This window comes from Amphiprion ocellaris, chromosome 4 (assembly GCF_022539595.1).
Source record: "Amphiprion ocellaris isolate individual 3 ecotype Okinawa chromosome 4, ASM2253959v1, whole genome shotgun sequence".
NCBI lineage: Eukaryota > Metazoa > Chordata > Actinopteri > Pomacentridae > Amphiprion > Amphiprion ocellaris.
This window is the reverse complement of record NC_072769.1, coordinates 33,859,398-33,885,102: the sequence shown is the minus strand read 5'-3', so window position 1 is coordinate 33,885,102 and position 25,705 is coordinate 33,859,398. Positions and strand designations below refer to the sequence as shown.

The 25,705-nt window shown below is 37.9% G+C and overlaps 1 protein-coding gene across 4 annotated transcripts in view; it reads left to right on the top strand.

The window, feature by feature from the left end:
- The first annotated feature begins 3,428 nt into the window (after positions 1 to 3,428).
- The window catches only part of rptor (regulatory associated protein of MTOR, complex 1), a 230,872-nt gene continuing 208,595 nt past the window's right edge, over positions 3,429 to 25,705 (top strand). For all 4 annotated transcript variants that reach the window (XM_023268573.3, XM_023268571.3, XM_035947406.2 and 1 more), the window contains exons 1-2: positions 3,429 to 3,563; positions 6,789 to 6,963. In XM_023268573.3, coding sequence (XP_023124341.2) covers positions 6,796 to 6,963 — 168 coding nt within the window. In that variant the 5' untranslated portion in view covers positions 3,429 to 3,563; positions 6,789 to 6,795. The remainder of the gene's footprint in view (positions 3,564 to 6,788; positions 6,964 to 25,705) is intronic.

Sequence of the window (25,705 nt, the reverse complement as noted above, 5' to 3'; positions counted from 1 at the left end):
AGACTGAACCAATCAGGCCCTTATGGTCAAATATAAGGCATATTTATATGAAGGCTGAGATGCCACAGTGTTATAGACTACGGAGAATAACATAACTGGTATCATATGGAGACCACGATATTATACATTATGGAACTTAACTAATATAGTTATTAAGGCTACGACACCACAGTGTTGTACATTATCAAGATTAATCTGTTTAATTTTATGTGTTTTAAGATAATGAAAGAGCGTCTTTGCAGGTGAAGCCCAGTTTACAGTGTTTAAAAAAACAAAACAATAGCGTTGCAGTGATCATTGCTTTGTACTGTGCTGTGTAATGATGATCAGTGTTTACTCTGAGCAGCTCTGGTGAGAGACACAGCTTTCATAATTCACACTCAAGGCTGACTGAGAATATGAATTGTAAATCCATCGAGTCCCCAACTGAAATCTGAAAGACAAACCCACACTGCAGCATCAGTGTGGACTTTAAATGATATTCGCTAGAGATTGATATCCCCTCCTCAAAGTGACGTTACACATTTCTCTATTCAAACAGTCACATGTTTCTGGACTTTCTGGAGCACATATTCTGATCAAGCAGGGGTAAGAGAAAGCTTTATTTCTCCTCTAAAGGCTGCTGTTCTTGTGATATTCTCCATACAGCTCAGATGACCTCTTCAGTGTTGACTCTGTCTCCAAACTTGATCTCTCTGTGCTCCAGAGGTATTTCCTGCTCTCCTTGTCTGATGACAAAGATATCAGATTATTATCCTGGTTGTCAGAAGCTGCGGGCAGATTCTGGTTTATATAGTTCAGTAGGTGAAGACCGGAAATATCTGTGGATGCTATATGGCAGCGGATGTGGTTATTTCTGGGAACTGCACTCATAAGTAGAACTGCAACTAATGATAATTTCATTACAGACTGTCCATGACAGAGCACAGACTGGTGTCTTCAGATGTCTGATTTTATCTGAGAAAATGTCTCAAGAATATTCCGTTTACAATGTGTAAGACTGACATGGTGAAAAAAAAAACAAAACGCACTGATCAAAATAGTTGCAGATTGATTTTATACAGACAAATTGCTGCAAGTCTAGTCAGTGTATCAACTATCACTGAACCTATTCTTTTAAGTTCTTTTCATTTTTAACTGTAATTTTTGGAACTATTTGTTATTGTTCATTTGTTAAATTATAGATAATGTCAAGTAAAATCTCAGAAATAAGCATTAATTCGCATTTTAACCTTAGAAAAACAGCCTAAAACCTAATCTAAAATCTCTGTTTCTATAAATGGTATTTGGTTCTTCAGAATATTTGATTGTGAACTTATATCATTGATATTTTTTTTTCACACACACACACACGCACACAAACTATGGATTTTTGATGTGGTTATTATTTATAATTTTAGCCTTGTTTTATTTTTACAGTTAACATGTAGATACTACATAATACTTTTCTTCGGTGATTTTACTAAATATGATATGCAATTTAACAAAAACAGGGAAAGTCTCTAAAATAATAATCAAAAGATTATTTACCATTTTTGAGTCCTTAATATGTGTATTTTTTTTAGCTTGGGGTCTGTTAAAATGTTCTGAAAAAAGTGGGAATTAAAGTCAAACACCTGACTTGAATGAACTTAATGAGATTATACAATCGTCAAGTGATGTATAATGCATAATAATGCAATGACAGACAACAGCAACTTATCAAAGTGTGCAAATAACTAACAGCCCAGTATATTTCGGATTTCTTTAACAGTGAAATTGAAAGGCAGGGTGTTCATTCAGACGTTTCATCGCCATCGGATTAAGGGAACAGGGTGGATGTTTGAAAGAGACTTTAGTCTGCCAATTTGCTAGCACAGATTTCCAGAGTTAACTAAACTTCAACTATGTTGAATTTGCTTCATGGAGTGGAAATAACCCAAACTCTGGCTCTTTCGTTCTCATTTTGAAGACTCTCATATGGACCCTACTGCTGTCTGATTCTGCAGGTATTTATTAAATTCAGAGGAAATAGTCCTAAATAGCTGAAGGCAACAAACTATAGCTCCTGTTAGTGTCTGTTTTTTCTTTATCGCAGTAAAATTTTGTTGTTATGGTAATTTCAATTTGTTATCTCAGATTTAAAATTATAGAGCAAAGTGAGTGAAAAAACTTTTTGCTTTTTGTGATGTACTTGGACAAACATTGGTGCAGAAAAGTGGAAAAAAGCCTTCACACAACTCAGAGGACAGTTGCTTTTACTTCAGATACACGTTCAGATGCTGTTACATTAATAGAACAGTGCATGTTTGAAAGGGGCTTTAACCTGACAGTTTGCCAGGATAAGTCTTCAGAGGTAACTCAGCTTGAACTACACTGAATTTATTTTTTGGTTTGAAATATCCTGAAAGTCAATCAAATTGACTGAAATAACCCTGACTTACTTGATAAACTTGATTAAATGTGAGCTCTCTTTCACTCTGGAGACACACACATGGATCCTGGTGTTGTCTGATTTTGCAGAGACAATATCATTGAGCTCTTTCTGTATCAGCCACAATACCTCAATGCTATCCAGACTATTTGCCCCCACATCTTGCGTTACCTAACCACAGCGGTCATTACAAACAAGGATGTCGGTAAGCGTGGGCAGGTTCTGAAGGATTACTATTGCAACAACACATCATCAGTAGGGTAAAACTAACCTGTTATTCCTGTCATTAAACTCAGAGGAAATAGTTCTAAACAGCCGGAGGCAACAAACTATAGCTCCTATTGACATCTTGTGGTGAGGAAAAAATAACTCGGCTTGCATTCATTATTAATTAGTAGCATTTATCTAAGCTCTTAGTCTCTGCTGTTTTCGTTGCAGTGAAGTTTTATTATTTTACCTTAAACTCAAAACAACCTACCATTTCTTTGTTTTATAGCAATTTTCAAACAGTTAGTGCAAGTTTCCAGAGTTACCCGAGCTATGTTTAATTTGTTGTTTGTTTGAAATAACCTGAAAGTAAGTCAGACTGACTAAAACGATCCTGAGTTGATACACTTCTTTTATGGTTCCCCAGTAAGCCCCTGTGCTGCCGGCGTGGGTTTGTGTGTTTCTGTGACGTTTCACGGCAGCTTCTCCGCCCCAACGGTGCATTCTGGGTCCAACCCAAGATGGCTGCGCCCTTGCAGAAGTGCTGAAGAAGTGCCTCTCCGGAGAAATTCTCGGGATTTCGTGCGATTTCCGCCAAAACCGTCGCACCGAATCAGCCCCCAGGGTCGCTGGTTCGCCGACCGAACGAGCCCAGTCGTCGCTAAGCGTGGCCGGTGCTTCCCGTGGCTGTGGCCGAGTGTCCGTGTGAAGATGGGCCTCGTCTCCAGCCGCTTCCCGTAGCGAAGAGCCGCGGGGAGAGGAGCCGCAGATTCCCCTGCAAACACGCACCCGTCCAGCTCGGCTTTGACGGCTTCGACATTCTCTACAGGCTGTGGACGCTGCCATACAACTTCCTGACCAGGATCGTCTGTGCGACCGTGTCTGTCATCGTCCGGAGACGGAGAGCTTCCCCAACCCGGGTCGACCATCCCACCGCACCGAGGTCTGCGTCTGCTCGCCCCGCTGCAAACACTAGCGCCATTTCTGCACGTCTCTCGTATCTCTGAGCTATTCCGCAGCCTTTCTGGCAAAAACTTCAACCTGCAGCAACCTCTCATGCACTTTTCAGTCACCCTTTGTTGTTCTTTAAAGGAGAGCTGTCAGGTTAGCTAGTTTAGCCGCACGGTTTATTTGCTAACTGCCTGCTAGCATGTGAGGAAAGTTGAACTCAGCCAGGCTAGATTAGCAGGACTACAGGTGCACCATCATCTAGGTGTTTCTGTGTGAGAGACAGGCAGTGATGCAGACATGAAGGCAGCATGCAGATGTGAATGTGTTTGGTTTCACTTCTGGTTTTCATTCAGGCAAACGTGACTAGTGAAGCAAAGTAAACACTTCAGTACCACACCTGCCTGCAAATACTGACACAAAACACCAGAAAAATCCTCCAACATCATTTTAATTAGAGCTGATATGCTATCATTAATAATTTAAAAGGTGATAATATTGTAATGTCAATCGAAAGCAGTGAAGGATGTGAAAATAAGGCATTGAAACAGCAGTGTATTCATGCATTTTTGCTCCTTTCAGACTGCTTTTCCATAAAAGTTGCGATAGTAACTTTCTAGATCGAGCCTAATGACATTCCCGTTTAACCTGGCACAAATCTGAACTGCATGTCATCACTTTAACGGAAAAATATACACAAGCAGTGGTAGTTTCTGCTGTGTGAAGGCTTTTTTCTAGGGATGTCGCGAGCCTCATCTTTACTGATCAATATTGGCCATAACTTTAAGCTTGATATTTTGTTTACATTCTCTGAATGAGTACGTTGCGTACGTAGGAGGTCATTAAGTGTCTCAGAAGACTTTGTCATGGTGCTCCTTTATTTGCTAAAGTCCCACAATGTTCTTGACTTTCTAGCACTGAACTGCCCGCCTCCTCTGGTCGCTACAGAAGTAAACAGTAAGAGACTAATCTACAACTTATCTGCAACACTTTAGGTGTATATTGTCTATGAAAATTGTATCGGGTAGCTGCAGATAATAAATATTTATTCACTTAAATCGTGAAATCTCTACTTTTTCCATATTTCAACACCAGTAGTGGTCCAAAAACATTGCAGAAAACACCAAAGATAGCATGTGTGCTAAAATCACAGAATATCCATGTCATTTAATTTCTTGTTTAATTTCACATTTATTAGGCTACAAACTGAAATGTAAATAAAAATAAAACTGCACTGCCATGAGGCTGCCAGCTCAGATTAACGGGCTGGCAGCTCATTAAGTTAATACGTAGTAGTAATGAATGTAATCTGCTTTTTTTTTCCATTTTAGAAAAAATGTTAACAGGAGCTTAAGTTTAATTTGTTACTTTGAGTGGTTTGTAGGAGTCTCGATAACGAGAGATATGAGCATTCATGCTTGTGAAACAGCAGCAGCTCCATTAAATACTAATAATTCTAAATAAACCCCCATGAGGAGATCGATCAGGATCTCACAGCAGGTCACACTGTGAACTTTGCTTCACCTCAATCTCATCACAGAGTTTGTTGCTTCCAGCTGTTTAGGGCTGATTCCTGTATTTATTAAAAAACTTGCAGCATTTATGTACGGAGCAACAGCAGTTACCTTTCATTATAGTTTATCCCTGACGTGGAGACAGGATCGATCAGGATCTAACAGCAGGTCACACTGTGAACTTTTCTTCACCTTAGCCAAGTGACCTATCACACAGAGTCACAGTTTATCAGTAATAAACCACACTGTTAGTTTGATAATCTTGCTGTTAGTTTATATTCAGTATTTTTCTTATTAGTGCATTATTATGTATTGTACATCCCCTTTTGTACTCTCCAGTCTCAGGTGAAAGATAAAATTGTGTCGTTGCAGTCGTGGGTGTAACTGAATGAAGCCTTGCGGAATATTAATGCTAAAATAAGCTATGGCTGAATGACAGAATGCCATCACTTTAGCAGAGTGATGGAGCCAGCAATCTTATGCATCAAGCGTCTGAAAAGAGCTTTTCATAACCAACCAGAACTGGAGGAACTCTTTATCAAGATCAGCTATTTACATGTCTGTCCACTATCACGTCACACTGCTGCATATAAAAAGTAAAATCTTTGCAGAGATAAGTGCAGATTCTAATCCCATCCTTTTCAGTCGAATTTGCAGTTGATTATATAACTGGTTTTGTTGATCTGCAACCTGTAAATGTCTGATTTCTGGCAGCTGTTCTGCAGTGAACATTACCAGTGTGAATACTGTGTTTGCTGTACTGGTAGGTAAAACTTAAAAGATGAAGCGGAATTTAAGAGTTGTCAGTTATCTTAGCTAATTGCTTTGGTAAACTCCAATGGTGAAAAAAAGTCCGCTTGCTACCGAATAAGTCAAGCTTGTAGCTCTTTAAATTCTTTGAAAATGCCGTGTCTGTTGGAGGAATGCTTTAAGTTGGATGTGTTGACTTCTTCAGTCTGCATGGGTAAACCATCGTTCACAGACAAACTTTGTGGTGTCTGTGGGCTGCACAAAATGTCCTTTGAATGGATGTTATGTCACATTTGGTGTAGGACTTTATTTCATTTGAAACTTCTTCATACTGGTGTCATGGTATCTACATTTTTTTTGTCCTTCCTTTGAGGGTCCGAAATGTTTCTCCATGTACCTTTATTCTATGGTCTCAATTGTGTCTCCATAAACTCATCTAAAACCAGCACAATTTAGATTTAAGTCAGGAACTATCTGATTGAATAATTAGCAAGAAAGATCATCACATTATTCTGATGAGGGTTTTTTACTGCTTTTGATTTTTCTCTGGACATTTTGGTTGGTACCAGAAACATCCTCATTCCTTTTGTGCAGCTACAGATTCTGTTTTCGCTGTCCGATTTATTATTTATGGTCCAGAACCCTTTTTAAGTAACTGCACGGTAGTGAGGCTGCACTGTCTTGTTTGAGTTTGCCAGGGTTGTGCAACGTGTTCCCTTTGTCTGGTGGTTTGTATTTAGCACACACATGCGCAGAGGTGCAGTCATGGCAGGGAATCTTTTGGAAATATTAAGCGAGTCCCTTGAAGGTTGATTTTTAGCTTCGATTGCTGCTTTTATTGTGTGAATGCAGTGAAGCAGCCACAGCTACAATTATCATGCAGTTTTTTTAGGGCTAGTTTCCAACAGGAACACATCAAATCTTTGTTCCTAACATGAGATTTCCTCCTCCTGCAGGGCCCTGATGAAAATGGACTCAGACCTGCTCCACTCGCCGGCAGTGGGCCTCGCCGAGGAAGAGGAGGCCGACATGAATGACTGGAAACTTCCCTTGGCCTTCATGAAGAAGAGGCACTCAGAGAAGATTGAAGGCTCCAAGGCCTTGGCGCAGAGCTGGAGGATGAAGGACAGGGTAATTTCTCTGCTCGTCTATGTCTGGAGTAATTCAGGAGGTTAAAGATGCTCTTTGTGGTGGGAGGTCATTGGGGCTCTTTTCTCCTATCGATGTATATACATGTGCAATAGCTGCATTTCCATTTCTAAATATCTCTCAGTGCATCTAACAGAACAAGAAAACTGAGACAGTTTGTAAAAATACTGGATATTGCATCAGATTCGCCCCTTATCTCTCGTAATTTTGCTGCAGGATACTGGAAAAACCAGTCATTTTGATATTTTATTTTTCTACAACATGAAATAGCGGCTCAATAAATATAGCATCGGTATAATTTACAAACTATAAGATGCAGTCTAGGGCCTGGTCCATTTGACATCTGCTGTGTTTTCGCTTTCATGATCATCTGAGAAAATGCAAACAACTTTTCAGTTGTTCGTCCACATTAATAAATAATAAAGTGGACAGTCAGACTTATGTAGGACTCTGTTGTCCAGCTTGACCAGAAGTGTGTTTTAGCTGTGTAATGTCCCACCGTGACAGCTCTGTTTCAGCTTGTGTCTTGCATTTTCATACAATTCTGGGATGATAATTCCAGAAAAGTAGGTGTGTCATGGTATGTGCTTTTGGTCGAGTGACTGCATTATGTTTTTAAAACCGGCTTTGGTACCTGTGTTATTTGGTTCCATGGCTGTTAGGAAATCAGTGATTTCTTTCTGCTGTTTGGAAACTTTCTCATGTGGTGTAACACTGAAAAAGGCATCAGAAATGTTTTTTTTTTGCTTTGGATGGCACTCAGATGTGACTTCGCATTGGTCATCTAGAGCTTTCTATTTTCAAGTTTTTAAATGGGTTAATTAAAAGTAGGCTTTTCAACATTGGTCTTTCAGTAGTGATTAGCTATTTTTGGTTACCAATCAGATAGTGTTTTGGGTGTGACGTTGCTTAAGACTATAAACACAAAGCCGGCTGCATCAGAGCCAGAGTAGTGCATTTTTGATTGAATTTATTTGATGCGGAATCTGTTGAAAAAAATGTTGATCAGTATTTGAAAAAGTGTTGAATCAAAATATCAAAGCCTCCAGGATGATAATCAGTCGACTCCTATTAATCATGCTACATCTCAGATTTCTTTTATACAAACACTTTTATATTTACAAGAGACGTACAGAAAACAAACAAAAACAAATCAACCACACAACTGTGACAGTAGCAGAAACTACAGGTACAAAACATTGCAATAACACATTACATGACACACAAAAGTTGCTTTTACTTTCACATCGATATGATGACGTACTGTATAGCATTGCTGCTATGAATATTTGATAGAGTAGCTGAGTTTTTTCTTAGTTTTATATTTTGCACCCTGCGTATTTTCTATACAGTATATTTTCTGAATTACAAATATTTTTACTATGTCAGTCTAAGACTTCAGTATGTTTTGGTACTTCTGTGAATAGTTTTTGTGTCGGAAATGTTCAGTCTTGGGTGGGTTTTTGACTGATTGTGGCTGCTATAACAGAGTCATTTCCTGGAAGGATTCTATGAAGTGCCGTTCTTTCTCTTGGAATTCATGCGTTCGTTCTGCTGCAGTTTGTGGGTTTTTTTTCAGCTTGTTGAACAAGTTGTTGCTTTGGAGCACAGACACAAATCTCATGCACTTATCGCATAGGATTTGTGCTTTAGATCGCTTTCCCTAAACCACAAATACTTCCAAACAACAGCTGATAATCTGTTTCGAGGGACTAACTCTTCACTGTATGCTCCAGTATTTTGAATTTTCCCATCTGCTTTCTGCTCTATGTTACTTTTCCACTGAATTTCTGCAGCGAGCCTCCCAGAAATGAAGCCAGAACATCACTCGCTGGTGGCTGATTGTTAATTTCAGAAGCACTTGACTTGATATGCATGCCAAAATTGTGTTTTTTTTTTTTTTTTTCAATCATTTGAGTTACTAGTCATTATGCTAAGCTAATTTGGCTCACAGGTTTTGGTAGATGGTGATATCCTCTTGTCTAAATCTCTGCTATAAATAGAATTTGCTTATTTAGCATTCATTTCATCTCTGAAAGGGTCTGTGTGGTTTGTAACATAAGTCAATATCTTGTCACATTAATAAAGTCATACATGTTGTTGTGCTTAGCTGTGATTGGCCCATTAAAGGAAAAGGCGGTGCTTCCTGGGTCTAATGCCCAACCACAGTGCCCCTTCTCCAAATTTGAACTCATTTAAAAAGACAAATCAAATGCAACAATGCTGCACACTATTCTCGGAGAAGACACGAGTCTTTAAACAACCCAGACACAGCAGCAAATCAGCGTCTCCCCTCGTCTGTTTTATGGTGCCAATTCATTTCATGCTGCTCGAGGCTGCCTGGGCTATGCTTTGTGGGGGAACCTCAAAGCTTTTTCCCTCGCGAACGGCCACAGTGTTTTTCAGCTCTCATAAAGCTGTCGTTTGATCCACTGCACTGCTACCAACCTGATTATTTCATTGCCTCACGGCTACGCAGTGCTGCCATTATAATTTTGGCAAATGTCACTTAGTCATACATAACCCTCGCAAACTCTGCACCTATTGTAGAAATTCACCCAAATGAAAATTTAACACTCGGCTGCTGTTGAGACACAAGTTGAATTACAGTGCAGCTGAAGTGTTGAGCTGCAGGGAAATGAAGGCATCATTAAATGCGAGGCTGCTATTGATTTAAAAGAGGTAATATGGGCCGGCTGAAATGGGCATTCCTATCAGAAAGTCATGCTAACTCGACTGCGTAACATTTTTCATCCCTCCGAGCGTTTTCCGGCCACAGACCCTCATTTGTAAACTTGTAAGAAGACTGTGTCCTGGGCTCAGAGGAGCGAGACTGAAGGGAGCTTTTTGTACCAGAATTTAACACCAGACTGGGGTTGAGGTAATGGCAAAATGACGAGTTAGAATGCAAAAATAAACACTGACAGTAGCAGATTGTGTTTGTTTTTCTGTCAGTATGTCAGTTCTGCAGCCTTGATATTTTGTACTAGCGTTGAAGCCAATCAGGTTAATGGAGTTCTGATACTGTGGATGACATATGGATCTAATTCTGCAGCTTCATACGTTTTCTTTTCAGCTGTTGAGAGCATACATGCGGTGGTTTCTTGTAATTGCTTTTTTGCTGATTTAAGCTGATGGACGGCTTCTGCAGAAGTAAGAATATCTAGCGAGTTGGTATGCGAAAAGTTAAGCCAGGCGAGCGAAGTGAGCCGCACAAGGCTTACTAGTGGGCCTTAAATGATGTTCTGCACTGTGGGAAATCACAGAGTTGTCTCAGTGTGAGTACAGGAGGAGAGGCTGGACAATTACGAGGCCCATTGGTCAGAATTGGTGTGTTTATTCCCCTGTTGAGTTGTGTGTGTGTTTGTGATTGTGTATAGCTGCATGTTTGTGTCAGTCTTGGTGTGGGATGCTTGTGTGCGCGGTCGCTGCACCTGCCAAGTACAATCATGATAACAGTGTTCAGATATACTGTACTAGTAGCTGTGCAGCAGAGTCCAAGGTCAGGCCTAACTCAGGTCGCTGTATTTAACCTTATGGCTGTTTTCAGGGTAGTTTCAGCACTCTTAAGCTCTCCTTTTGGTCAGTATTACAGCTAGCGTTACAAGCTTTAATTTTTTTTTTTTTCCAGAGCAATCTATACTATGCTTTCATTATTTAATGTGCTAAACTTGCAGATTTTTAGTAATAGCTTTAATATAAAGGCAAAAATATTAGGAAGTTGGTATGTTTTGTTTTTACATATATCTGGTCATACAGTGCTAGCAGTAGAGATATCTTTCAGTAATTATGCATAGAAGATTGTCCATACAGAAGCACAGGAAAATGAAATGATAGAAACTTTGCGACTTATGCAACCAAGATGCAGATGTGTAAAAATGGGTGAAGAAGAGTGTATTTTCATATTTCTTTGCACTCTTTTGATCTGTCACCATTCTGTTTTTACTTCAGTTTGTACAGATTTATTTGTGACCTTTTTTGTGACACGAAATTAACATTGCATTGCATAGATATAAGCTTATCTCCGTATTAACCCTCTGGACTGCAAAACCAGTTGGTAGATGTGAAAGATGAGCTGCTATTTGTTCAAAATTATACCATATGTCAGTCAGAAACCGTAACACCAAATGCCTGTGAAGTACTCATCTGTAGTGTGTTGCTGCATTAGAAAACTTGACCAAATCTAAGTAATTATTTGTTATATTACATTAAAAATCACATTCTTTGTCACGTTTCTTGTACAAAATTGCCAAATATAAACTATTTAGTCTCAGCAGATTTTGCAAACAAATAAAATTTCTGCTCTCCTCAGCACAACTGTGAAGCCATTGCTGATACAGCTACAACTAATAGTCACTTGACAAAAATTTAGGAACTCTTTGGTTGTGTTTACACAGAGCAGAGAGAGACAAGTATGGAAATAAATCAAAAATGTAAGCAGTAAAATGTCTACAGCATGTGGAGACTCCGTTTTCTTTCCCAGCATCGGTAACACTTGTGGATATTACTAAATATTTTTTTATGCTTCGCAAAAGAAGAAAGAAGTTCAACATTCGTTCTGTCATTATCACTGTCAAACTGCACAGAAGACAGTTTTGAGTTCTCTCTCCTTCTTCATGGCTGTGCTGTTTCCACAGAGATGACTTTAAACTGCAGTTAAAAACTGAGCTTGTAATGAGTAAAAATGTGACAGCAGCAAAAAACACATAAACTGATTAGAGGTTTGGAGGAGTAACATGTCTTTGCTATGATGAGTTCATGAGTAATTCAAATGAGAGTAATGGCTGTGGAGATGAATGCAGGTTGTAACTATGACTAAATCAAAATTAGTTCTTTTTTTCAAATGGATAAGCAACTGGAAATGATGGAAAGTCCAGTTTTGCAGTATTATTTGGTATTTACTGCACCTCAATGCACTCAACACTTGATGAGCAATTCAACCAAGAAGACGTGATGTAAATTTAGACGCAAAGTTCATCCATCAGGCTTGCAGGGTTACCTAAAAGAATACCATGTAATTTCTTATTTTCAAGCTATCGAGGGCACATCGCGTATTGTTCTGTTAATGCTAATTGCAATTAGAAGATTAGAGGCTTGGTAGAAGCATCACATCTCCTGTATTGAGCTGTCTGACCCGCAGAGTGGAACTGAAGCAGTCAGCTTGACAGGGAGTTAATGAGTGGGATGAGACTTGCAGTGCTTTACATGGACTTAGTTGACTCCCATTAATTAACAAAAACACTGAATTCAGGCAACCATGTTGGATCTATTTGCAGTTTTTCCTGCACAGTGAGGTCAGAACATGACATCTGTATCTTGTTCACAAACAAACCTGAAACTTAACCCAGTGAGACAAGTGTTTGCAGCACAGGACGGTATCGATCCTTGGATGGTACACTTGTTTTTACCCTGCTAGCTTACAAACATCAGCAGGGGTTTTCCTAGTTAAGAACTGGCCTTTGAGAGGGTGACTGTGCATGACACTAAGCATGATAAGTCTGCTTACAATAAAGGAAACGAGTCTGTATTACCTTATTGGACAGAAATCTAGCCATTTAAGTGTTATTTTGGATCATTTGACAACGGCAGTGTCTGTTACGCTTAAATAACCAAAATTACAATTGACAATACTGTTTTTAAAAACCAAAAGCTGTATTTGTTCTCAATTCTTATCATGTTGGTGATGTTGATACTCATTTTGCAAAGGCTAAAACTACTTTGGGGAACCTAATACAATGCTCAAAGCAGGAAAAACCTGATGAACTAACATTGAAAGTTGTAGCAAAGTCAAATATTGGAATAGAAAAACCCTTTTTATGAATGATATCTAATGTATTAGAGGCTCCTGCATAATGCATTAGAATCATAGACTGTAGTGGCTACTAATGGTGTTGTAGCATTGCTATTTTCACATTGGCTTCACCGCTACCATGAGAAGGGTTAGGTTCTGGTTTCATTTTGGACCCGGTTGTTGGTTGGCTTAATACCATGATTTATTACAGCATTAATAAATCGATAGCCGACCCTTTTATCTTTCCTAAACTATGCCCATTAACAAGCGTTCAATGTTACTTTACCAGGTTCATTAATGTTATTTTTGTGATACCAAGACTTTTGATAACAATATTTGTCTTGGCTGTATGCAGTTGTGAGCATTTCACTTCAGGTTTTCTTCAAGAACCTCTCAGTTTTTGGCTGTTTACAGCATCCATTTATTGTGACCGATCTCTATGATGCTGCCACCACCATGCTTCACTGTAGGAATGGTGTTAGCAGGAGATAAGCAGTGTTGCTGTTCAGCACACATGCTGCTGCTGGGCGTTTTGTCCACAGATTATGCCTCATTAGACCAGAGAATCTTCCTCCTTGTGCCCTCAGAATGCTTTAAAGGCTGTTTGGGAAACTCCAAACCAACTGTTTTCTGCCTTTTTACAAAGAAAGGCCTCCTTTGAGCTATTCCCAAGTAGAACTGCTGCGATGGTTGTTCTTCTGACAGGGTTCCCAGAGCACTTATAAAGCGCTGTGGGAGTAACCATGGGAGTGTCTAAATTTATTCACCATATTGTGCCCTCAAAAAGTTTACAGTGGAGGGAAACGGTAGTACTAGTGGCATGTAAATTATAATCTGCTAACGTAGCTCTGTGCATTTTACAGTTACTCTTGCGTGATTAAAAAAAATGATGTCGAAAGCTCAATTTACAACTGACTAATGAGTAACCTATTGAATATTCATTATATTGGGAGGTTGGTAAATATGCTGAAAAGGGAGTGATTTAGGACACAGTTAAGATAATTAAAGCAAACATTATTGAGTTGATCACAATTTCCAGTGACATGGCATCTGCAAAAAGATAATACAGTTGTATGTTGTTTTAACATTTGCTTCTAATTTTGTTATAATGGATTATTAAAGATATTAAAGTCAAAAGTAAATCTACAACACAATGCTCTGAATCCTCTGCATGTATTAAAAGAATGCTGTACATCAGGGCTTAACCACAAGCAGTTTCTGGGCAGTTTATTTCTTGCTGTCACATTTTAACTCGCTGTGGGCTTATTTTTCACTTTAGGAAGTCCTACACCTCTATGGAAGCAGCACAACCACAGCTTGAATCAGAGAAAACTTTGAAATGTCACTATGCCAAATTTAGAATTTCATAAATCATAAAAGAGAAAAACGAAAAGTTGAATTTCATGGATTTTTTTTTTTTTAATATTTTGCAAAAAACCAAAAGACAAAACTGGAATCAATATATACAACATTTTTTCAAGTGCCCACAGGTGTTACCAATACTGGTAAAAATGGTGGCTCTACATATTATAGATATTTTAGTGCTTACATTTTAAATTTGTTTTCATACTTGTGTCCTATTCTATCCTATTTTTTTACAGAAGCTGTAAATTTTGGGTGGAATTTTTTAAAAAGAGATGCATAGAATAAAATGTTTTTGATGACGAGTAACAATTTTAGGCAGAAATTTGAAGTTCAAAATCTGACAGTTGTTTCTGTCCTTACAGTTCCTGGCTCTGTTCAGTGGTGGGATTTTGGTAATTTATTATTATTATTATTATTATTATTATTATTATTATTATTATTATTAATAATGCATTGTTTTTTTTAAGACAGCATGCCTGGCAAATGCACTGGCAGGTTTGAGGTTAAAGGCCAATTAATGCTTTCCACATGTTCACAAGGCTCTGTGTGACATAAATTTCACCCATAGGGGCTCACATTTTCCTTAGCCAATATTTGACCACATTAACAATCAATAATCGATTGATCGGTAAGATGACTAAAATACAATAGACATTTGTCCATATTCTGATCATTTCTCCTCAGCAACTGACTCGGCAAGTATTCAAAAACAAATGGTGCTCAAAGCAAATGCTTTTCTTCCAGAGTGTCTGTGTGAGCAGATTCTCCGTCACCCAGCTATGCATTTCATCATGAAAAGACTTGTAGTTGGAGTACTTGCTGCTGGAGTTGGGATGTGTGTTTAATTTGTACATGCTTTCCTTTGACAATGTCTGAACAGAGTGAAAAGTTCTGAAATCTCTAGATATCTTGTGCTATGTTGGCACATTGTGCTTGGGATCGGACGGCAACAAAATTGAGGCTGGAGGCTATTCTATATGGCTAGGGCCACTTTAGAAATAATCACTGACACGGTGATAAACGGACAGACTTTTAGAAACATCCACAGGAGCCTTGTGGGGTTTTTCCTGCATTCAATGTGAGTGGCAACACAACTGTTTTGCACCATTTAGTATGTTTTGTAGCATGAATGGAACTGTGTGTGTGCTGAACAGCAACACTACTCATCTCCTGCTAGCACTTTTCCAAAGTTAAGCATGGTGGTGGCAGCATCATGAAGACTGGTCAAAATCAAAGTCTGAAAACATTAATGGACAGCATTAGTGCTGATGCTTAGCAAACAGTAACAACAGTTAATGGTAATGATATATGAAAGTTGGGCTGTCGGAAAATGTAGCAGATTCAGTTACAAGCTATGACCACACTCAGAAGCGAACACAAACAGGCTTTAAAAACTCTCCGTCTAGTCTGGGCACGACTGTATCCTGCTGCGAGGCCACAGAGCCCATCAACACCTGCATTTCTGCTGTGCAGCCCAGCAAGATTAAAGCAGACTGACCTGAGACCATGGAAATGCATTATTGATATCCTGGTTATTTTTTTTTGTAGCTTTCAGGTTATGTGCTTGTGCATCTTTATTTCCCTGCTGTCCTTTGTTGCTGATGATCAAATGACAAAAGCAAAAACACGTTTCTCTGGGTTCCATGAGATAAAAGTAGGGCATGTCTGGAAATATATTTTAGTTTATTTTAGCCTTTTTTGCACTTCGCACACCAGAGCTTCATGCTTTATCACAGCATTATGTGGTCATTTCCTATCACAGATAGTTAGATAGACAGTTGTTGCCTTTGTTTTTCAATAAAGCACATTGTTGATGAAATGCGTTTATAATAGCAGAATTTTGATTTTTTTTATTGTAGCTTGTAGCTTTGTGGAAATAGCCTTAGGCTGTTTATAAATCAGCGTTTATTCCCGAGATTTAATGTTTGCTCATGTTAGGCCATTATCATTCATGTGACCTTCCTTTTGAACTTACAAATAGCTCAAGGCAGTCTGATATTGGCCTTTAATTTTTAGGTAAACTGGGATTTTAACTTTTCCAAAGGACTGAATATTAGTAGCCTGTTAATTCACAGGCATTGTACTTGATTTGTTTAAAGCCACTGTTGCTGGTTTTGGTTCTTTTTTGACCTATCACTTGCACTTTTCTGAGCAGCTGTTGACCGCAAACACGAGATTCATGTAAATTTCATATCCTTTGCTGCTGATTTTTACAGACCAGTGGTGCCTGGTGTGATTTTTTTCGACCCCAGGAATAATGAAGTCGATAATTCATCAATATCCGAGTCTGTTGTAATAATGTGGAAATGAGACAGGTGGTCTGTGCTGCTTTATCTTCTGCATCATTAGTTGAATTCAATCAATGTATGCAGTTCATTAGGCAGCATATAGACTTTTAGCCACTAGGGCACGAAAACAACATGTACTTGCGAGGTACTAAAAATAATTACATGCTGAGTTTTGAATTATAGCAGCAACATCAACATGGGGAGTATTTGTAATTTGCCCTAAAGCCAGCATTTTTAGATTAAATACAAGAAAAAAAGGCTGAGTTCACATATAATTAATATATTTTTACACATTTGTAGGATCTCTGCATTTCCAAGACTCTGTTTCTTTGTTTTTAAGCCCATTAGTTGCATCAGTCAGACTCTGTCACACTTTACATCATATTTCAGCTCTTCTTGGTACAATCTTAATTAATTCAGAGATAATGCTGATGGTTGACGAACAGCCTGCAGTTCAGCTGAAAAGTTTCTGAATTTTTGTCACGACTGTCGCAGTTCAGTCACTCTGAGCTCGTCCATTACACAGAGGAGCTCAAACTTGTTTGATTTATCCAGAATCTGGCTAGAACAAACTGTTGATTTTTTTTGGCAAATTTTTCAATGAGACATGTAGAATACTTAGATTTTGATGAAAAATCCTGATTTTTTTTTTCTTTTTAGCTCATTTTTGGTTTACTCGTCAATGAAAAGTTGAAAAACTGACGTTTCTTTTTGTTCAGCAGAGAAGTCCCAGAATTTTTGTCATGTAACTGTTTATTGTAGGCGAATAGTTAAAACATAAAACATAGTACATCTTTCAAACCCACCAGTTGGTTTTGAGATTCAGATAGTGGAACACATTTAACAGTTAAAACTGGGTCTAATTCATTACTAAAGCTACTAAACATATTTTAATCTGTGTAATGAAGCCCACTGGTGGGTTTGAAAGCCATTTGATTCAAAAAACAAATGAACCAAATTATATAATTTATCACAGCCAAAAATAAGCAAAAATTCAGTATTTTTTTTAATCCAAATTATCTTATTGTACACGTCTCATTTAAAAAATTGCCAAAATTAACAGTTTGCTTTAACCAAATTCTATAGAAAATCCAAAAATTTGCACTCCCAGGTGCAACCGACGAGCCATGAACAACTCAGCCATGTGGCAAAAATTTGAAATGTGAAATACAAAATGGTGCACATTTCATTTCCTATCAAGGATATTATACATGACAAATTAGTTACTGACTGATTTTGAGACGACTGTGATTTAAAGCTGCAGCAATATACAACTATAAAACTGTCTGCTTCTTTCAGCCATTTGCGACTCCATATTCTCTGTGTCCTTAAAGTAGAAATGCACAAACTAATGCTGTCTTTTCTTTAAAAAACATTTTTGAGGACACAGCTCATGTACCTGTAGAAATATTTGCCATGTAAAATTTTTTCGACACGCAAAATACTCTCTTTTCACGTCAAAATCAGGCCCAGTGCATGACTGTGTTTGACCTTTTTCTGCACTTTTTTGTAGCTGTGGCGCACCTCTCTACTGCTTTAATAGCTTTTACTTATGGTGGACTGAACAAATGGATTAATCAGTGGCTGTTGATCGCCATAGTGAGCTGTGCTGACGGCTGCAGGAATGTCTTTAAAGTGTGCAAAAGGAAAACGGCTGGAAAATCCCCCAGAGTCCCGTGCAGTCATTAATGAGAGGAGAACGGTAACCAATTACGTGAAACAGAAAGACACACTGAGGCTCATTCAGCTGATCTCTGCTGTTCTATAACTTGTTTTTTATTGCACTTTAAAGTCAAACTGTAGAAGAAAAGGTTCTTGTTTATTCTCCGCTCACACAGAAAAGGAAGGATCCCCAAGATTATTGGAAATCCATAAGGTCCAGTGTACCTGTATTAAAATCTAATTTTGTTTTGGCTTCCCTCTCAGACTAGTGCTAACAGGCAAATTAACGGGCCGTCTGATAAACCGGCTGCTTGTTCTGAGTCAAAAGCTGCTTTGTTCGCAGCCAGAAAGCTCTGATTATTGTTGTTCTCCTTGAAATCTGCTCAGCCTTCATTCTTCTTATTACTGACTTTCAAACTCCTGACCTGCTTTCTTTTGATTCAGTTATGCAGCCACTTTGTATTTTCTCATGATTTTCATCATTTGTAGTGAAACAATTTCTTGACCAAACCCCTACAAGTTGCAACTAAGCCTATGATGAGGTTCTTTAACTTTACATTGTGTCCAATAAACAGTCTACAACTTAGAGTTTGGCACCAGGGCTGAATAAGTTTTGGATTTTAACAAAATATTTTAGCAATTTAAACTGTTGTGCCAATGATGTTACAACTTCTTGTCGTCCTTCATTTGTGACAGTCATGTTTTTGATGGTTTTCATGTGTCGGTGCTCTCTCACATGAGTTGAAGCTTGAGTTTAAATTAATGATTGCAAATCAAATTGCAATATCTGTCGGAAAAATCCGATGTTTTGCCCAAATTGTTCAGCCCTCATTTGGGTTCTTCCATCTCAAATAATCAGGGCCCTTCTGCTCGACCATCTCTGATTTGCTTGAACCTTTTTTGTGATCAACTAGAGCTATTTGAAGTTGTGTCTTGAATTTGTTTTAAATTGATTTATCATATACTTTGCAAGATAAATCTTTTTTTTGTTAATATGTGCTCCAGGATGGGACTGTTCCGGATCAACTTGGTCGCACCTTCCATCTGGTCACAGGGAAAACACCTCACTTGCTGAACATCTGCTTTATCAATAGACTCTACATTTACCGATGTTCCCTAAATGCCTCACAGTGCAGGCTGCGGTAGATGCTGCTTGGTGTCTGTGGTGGACTCAGTGTTTGACCAAAAATTTCTTTGAAAAGAATAAAACAGACGTCTTAATGTCACGTCTGTCCAAGATGAAACAGAGTGACATTTTCAAAACCGTTTACTATGAGTGGAAAAAACAGGATGTTGGTGCATGTAGAACGCATTTTTAAATGTACATACTGCAGTTGATTGTGTTCAGGTAATGATAGAAAGCTAAATTAATTATTGTGCTTAATGTTCATAGCATGATGAAAAATAACTGTGAAAAATTCAGATTTTTATCTTGGAAGAGTTTCTGAGATATTGTTGTTTGAATTAGGTCAACAGACAATTTTTCAAAGTAATTACCTAGGAAAGTAAATGTAATGTAAATATTTATATTTTATGCTATAAAAATGTCTGAAAAATCAGAGATGGTCCATCAAAAATTAATCTAAAATTAAGTTTTGATTTAATTGATGTTTTGAGTTTGAGTGACACATTTCAGGGCTCCAGTCTGCTTTTTTGAGCGTTTGAGTTAAAATTTCACAAGATGTTATTTATGCAACTGTATAATGATCATTAGGATGTCAGTCACTTCCTGCTTTACTAGTGAATTCAGCTGTTACTATATTCCAAAGGTGAAATGTCACAGGTGAATATTTAAAAAAAACAATGAGGCCAAAAGTACACCATTTGTTGTTGGCAGAAACTGTAATTCATTCAATTCTCTCCATCAGAAAATGTTACCAAATCTAAGCTTAAAGTCACAATGTCACATAAAAATGAATATTTTACACATCTCATTTGAACATTTGCCAAAAATAAACTATTTCTACGACTAACCAGACTGTGAATAAAGTAAAAAATTCAGCAGAGCTTCAAAGCCTTTGCTGACCCAACTGTGAGCAATAGTCATGTGACAACAATTCCAATTTTTCAGGTGTTTTGACATAGCAGAGAGGAGAAAAGTCCAGTAAATAATTTTTTAAAAGTGATTTATGGCTTCATAACTGTCATAATACACAGAAGACATTTCTGAGTTCTCTCTGCTTCTTCATGGTTGATCTATTTCCATAGAGGTGCCGAACTTTATATTGCTGTGAAAAATGAGCCCACAGTGAGTAAAAATGTTACAGGAGCAAAATAAAAGGAACTGCTTGGAGTTCAGGGGGTCAAATGCTAAATATTCTCGAATCAAACGCACAAGCAGCCTGTTGTGACCTTCCCAAACACTGCATTTATTGTCGATTTGAAATAACAAAACCAGTCAGACAAGTGACACCTCAACTTTACATTTGACATCCGCTGCTCGGTTCTGCTTTTGTAACTGCATCTATAAATCCAAAGATGTCTCAGGAGCTGTTTCATGAACACGAGAAAATAGGCTTAAAGGTAAACCGCCGCCTCCCCAGTCGCCACATCTAACACTTGGCAGGGTTTCATGGGACGAACTGTAAAGATTTTTCTCCTCCTTCATCCTTCAAAGATCGGGAGGCTTTTCTTCAAGAGTGATCTCGTGTCCCCCGACGCTCAGCTCAGGACCCAAATGATAGAAAAGTCACTGAAGACTGAAGCTGCTTGGAAGGAAACTAGTGGACCTGCTGTGTTTACCCACCTTTTAGGATATACCTTCATATTGTATGACGCATTTCTACTTATCCAGTTTTGCGTATTTGTTTAAGAAAAAATTGATGCAGTTGTCAGATAAAGCACAATACTACCAGTAACAAGAGCATCTGCAGCTGTTAACACTGTTATTTATCTGCTAATATGCATGTAAAAGCACCTATTCTCTGTCAGTGCTGCACAACATCGACACATTTGCCTCAGGAAAAGACATACCTAAAATACACAACAAAGATACAGACACAACTGGGAGGAACCAGATCAGTGTTTGCCCTTTAAAAATATAACAGGAGAATTGGCAGTAAACATCGGAGTCGTATTATTCCGAAGTCTGCAGAGAGAAAAACAGTGTTACTGTCACGGAAGGTAAAATGTCAAAGAGAACTGTGGAGGAAACTGAAAGGTCATTAAATTTTTTATGTTAACATGCGTCAACCTTTTTCTCTGTCTTGTTAAATAAAAAGACTGTTAAATTGCAGAAAATATCTAATAAAATCACAGAAAAAAGTCATAATTTACATGTAAACTGTTAGACAACAGGACAAAACTACATAATGTCCACATTAAAAATCTTTATTTTTACTAATGATGATTTGTTCTTTTACAATGTTTGAAGATAAAATCTAATTTTTTTCTGTATTTCAAGCAGCAAAGATATTATTTTACAGACAGTGAGCAATGAAAGATTAAAAAATGGTTTGCTTTAGAATTAGCTATAAATGTCATTACAGGGGGTCCTCGGTTTACAACGTCATCAACCTACGGCGTTTCATCATTACGTCAGAACTGGTTACATGGAACTAGCTGGCGAGCGGAGCGGACGAATACGTCGTCACACCGCGCCATGAGACGGTTTTGTTTACATTCGCCGGTTGTACTCCGCCTTGGATTGTGCTACATTCACTAACTTTTTGCCCTTCATTATGGCTCCCAAGCGTTCGTCAGACTCTTCTGATGGCAAACAAAATAGTGATGGTAAAAGCTGCAGCCGTCCAACTAGTTAAACTCGTGCTCCAAAATGAATCGTGAGTCGTAGCAAACTTGACTTCTTTACTGGCTCTTGATACACATTGCAAACAGAGTGAAAACTGCAACAAAAACAAAATAAAACAACATAAATGCTTGTAAATAAATCCTTTAAACTTAACCAGTAAGTCCAAAAATGATGTTAATTACTTACGATGTTGCCTCTGGAGTTGAGAAAGTAGAGAGCCATGTATCCAGAAAAGCACATGTGTGTGTAAAGTTACACATCAAAATAGCGGACAGGAAGTGGCAGCTCTCAACAGGCAACTTCAAAATAATGGCTTTTTCAAATAAAAGTACATCGATACTTCTGCCTTAACGGCAACACACCATGGAAGTGAAATTAGAGTTAATAAAACGCTCGGAATAGGACGAAACACCAACGAACATCAGCATTATTAGATCAAGCTGTAATTTATAGATAATACTGAGTAATGTCACAGAAAATGTGAATTGACATTAAAAAAATAGATACGTTCATAATAAAAAAAACAACAGACCAAAATGTAACAGAATATCCACATCAGAAATCTGTATTTTTACAGATGTTAACTTGTATGTGACCATAAAATTACCTTTTTACTCTATTTAAATCCAACTGTCATTTAGCTTCTTTCTCATTTTTTTAAATTGCAGTAAATATTTTGTAAAATCACAGGCAAAAAAATGACGTTAAGTGTAAAAAACAAACATACAAAAAAATTGTTTTTTTAAACAATGTGTGACCCAAAAACGACACAATATTTCCACAGTTTTTGCAGTTGAACATTACCATGTTCCTATATATATTAACATATTTTTTCTAACCCCCTTGCCGCCGGATTTGCACCTTTTTATATAGTTTGTTTCTTTTTCCAGTGCATTATCCCACTAACACAAACATCCACATACATTTCTTACTGATCGTAACCAATCCATGAGGCTTGTTGAGAAATGTCATGTTCCTCTCAGTGGTTCTTGTAATTGAACTGTCACCTTAGTTTAGTATTATATAGTAACTAGAGGTACATGTGTGTGTATTGAAGCAGAAAACTTGTACATCAGCTCCATTCATAAGAACAGGTTTACGACATGCCAGTGTGCAGGCGGGAAAAGGCCAAGTCTTGTCCTGCTGAGTTCCACTAACACACTGACCTTTAATGTGGCGAGGAGGAGGAAGCTTAATTACCTTCACAACAACAGCCCTCCTCACCTCGCTCATCCGGGAGGAGTCTTCTGCCCTCCGTGGACGCTCTGCACGCGCTCAGTAGGTCCTCGTTACACACAGGTGATATCTAACACCACCTGTGAAAGGTCACTGAGCAGCAATGCACTGACCTACATGGTACACAGGGTTGTATTGTGTAAATAAGTGAGCTGTCAGCTGGTTGGATCACTAAGAAAATACCTGCTGAAGCTGAATGGAGCGCTGACACTTAATAAAGAAATTCAACAGTAGTGATGTTTTACTTTATTCAGTACCTTTTAGTTGTTGTTTTGAATGTGGAGAAACAATACACAAACTGCAGAAGAGTGTAGCAGCAGATACTGGTGCAAAGTCTTGAACACGATTATTTTTTCATCAATTTCCGGCTATTGCACAGATTTTCCCAGTTTTTGTAAAATTACAGATTTTAAATCGTGAAATCACAGACAAAAGTATTAGTTTCTAGCCAAATGCACATTAGAAAAGCCAATAAAACATCAGAAAACACGAATAAAACATTAGAAAAGACAACAAAACATCACAAAAAGGCCAATAAAACATTTAAAAAGTCCAATAAAACATTACAAAAGATAATAAAACATTCAAAATGACAATAAAACAATTATAAAAACCAACAAAACATAAAAAAACCCCCATATACATAACATTAGAAAACACAATATAATATTCTTAAAAAGAGCAACAATCCAACTACATTCTTTGCACGGGTGTATTTGTAAAAGCTTTTTGAACTATAGCTGCACTATTCTGACTGCAATAAGGAGTTTGTTTCACAGTGTCAAAGCTAAAACAGTAAAGTCGTTAGAAGTTGCACAATGCGAGTATCATCATAACTGCATGCGGATGCTTGATATAAACTGGCCACAGACCTTGAACATCCTCTTTCTTTGCTCATCTGTTCACTCAATAACTGAAAAACAGGTCACAACACTTCAGTCTGACCTGATTTCAGGATGACTGTAAGAAGGAAATGATCTCTGCGGGGGAACTCTGCAGGAAGTTAACCTGCCGCTAATTGGAACCAAGATTACACTCAGGGACTCGTGAAGTTCAATCACCGTGTGTCTGTTGGGTGAACAAAGTCTGGCTTTGATTCACGACGATGAAATGGTGAGACTTCAACAAGTCCAGGATCGGCACAGAGATGGGAGAGCTGTGCACCAGGAGTCCACTGACCCTTCGTTTTTATGTTCAAGCTGGTTTCGTTTGTTGTGCTCTTTAGAAAGACACATTTCTCACAAACCCACCAAAATTACAAGTTTAGTCCGAGCCTGACACTGAAAAACAGGGAGAATCATTTCATTTTCAACTTACTGACGGTCCTTGAAGTTCTCGTAGGTGATGTACTGTCATTATATTTTGCCAAAATCACATTTTGTCCAGTATTGGTAACAGCTGTGGAAAAATGTTGTACGTGATTATTCCAGTTATTTTCAATTTTTGTAAAATACGTCATCAAAGCCAATAAAAAACAAACAGTACAACAACCTAAAAAAGCTAACTAAACCTTAGAAAAGATGATAGTGTATCCAAAAAGCCAATAAAACATTAAGTTCATTAAGGCCTTGCACGATGGAAAAACATTGATTTGAAAAGAACAAACCACATTCAGTGTCATATACATCCACTGTGTGCAATTAACTTGTGTCAACTTTAATGTAAGGGAACTCCAGAGACTCAGTTTTACTTTAATTTGGCATTCTGCATGTAGTCAGTTTGTGGAATTAAAGTAACTGCAGCCGAGTGGGTCTGCAGGTGGCAGCTGTCAGTAAATCTGTGAATCAGCTGCTGCTAAACTTTCACTAAAACACAATAAAACAAACACCAAAAAAGGCCAATAAAGCAATAATAATAATGATAATAATAGTAATAAGACAATAATACATTAAAAAGTAAAATACATTACAAAAAGAATAATTTAAAAAAATATGAATAATTAAATATTGAATAAAAACAGATTCATGAAATTGTAAGTGTGTTAAAGAGCAAGACATTTTTGAACTTCATCGACTTCTAGTCTTGGTTGTGTTGTTTCCATAGAGCTGCAGGACTTTAAATTGCAGTGAAAAATAAGCCCACAGTGAGTAAAAATGTTACAGGAATGAAAAACTGTAGCTACAGCTACGTTGACACATCTGTGTGGACAGTAAATTCATTAACAACAGTGACGTAGTTCATTAAGGCCTTGCATGATGAAAACACATTGTATTGACAAGAATAAACCACATTCGGTGTCATATACATCCACTTTGCGCATTTTAATTAAGCTTTATTTAAGGTGAGGAAACTTTCAAACTTTAAATTAGCGTTCTGCAGCTACAGAAGCGGTGATGTTGAAGGCTGGGAGGTGGACAGTGTTTGACAGCCTCTTTCATCACCACATAACAAGAACCACAGCGATTCTCTTCTGTCTGTAACGTCTCGTCCACTTGGCAGCGACTGAACGAAAGAATTCTGCCTCCAGGGAGGAAAGACACCAAATCCTAATTGAGTAATTCTGTCTTGGAAGTCAAAGTTTTATCATTGAGTGAAATGTTGCTTCTCCAAGCTCAATATGCAAAAAGTCATAGATAAAAGGAACATTATACTCATATGCGCAGTGTAGCAGTGTGTAAACACTGACAGAAA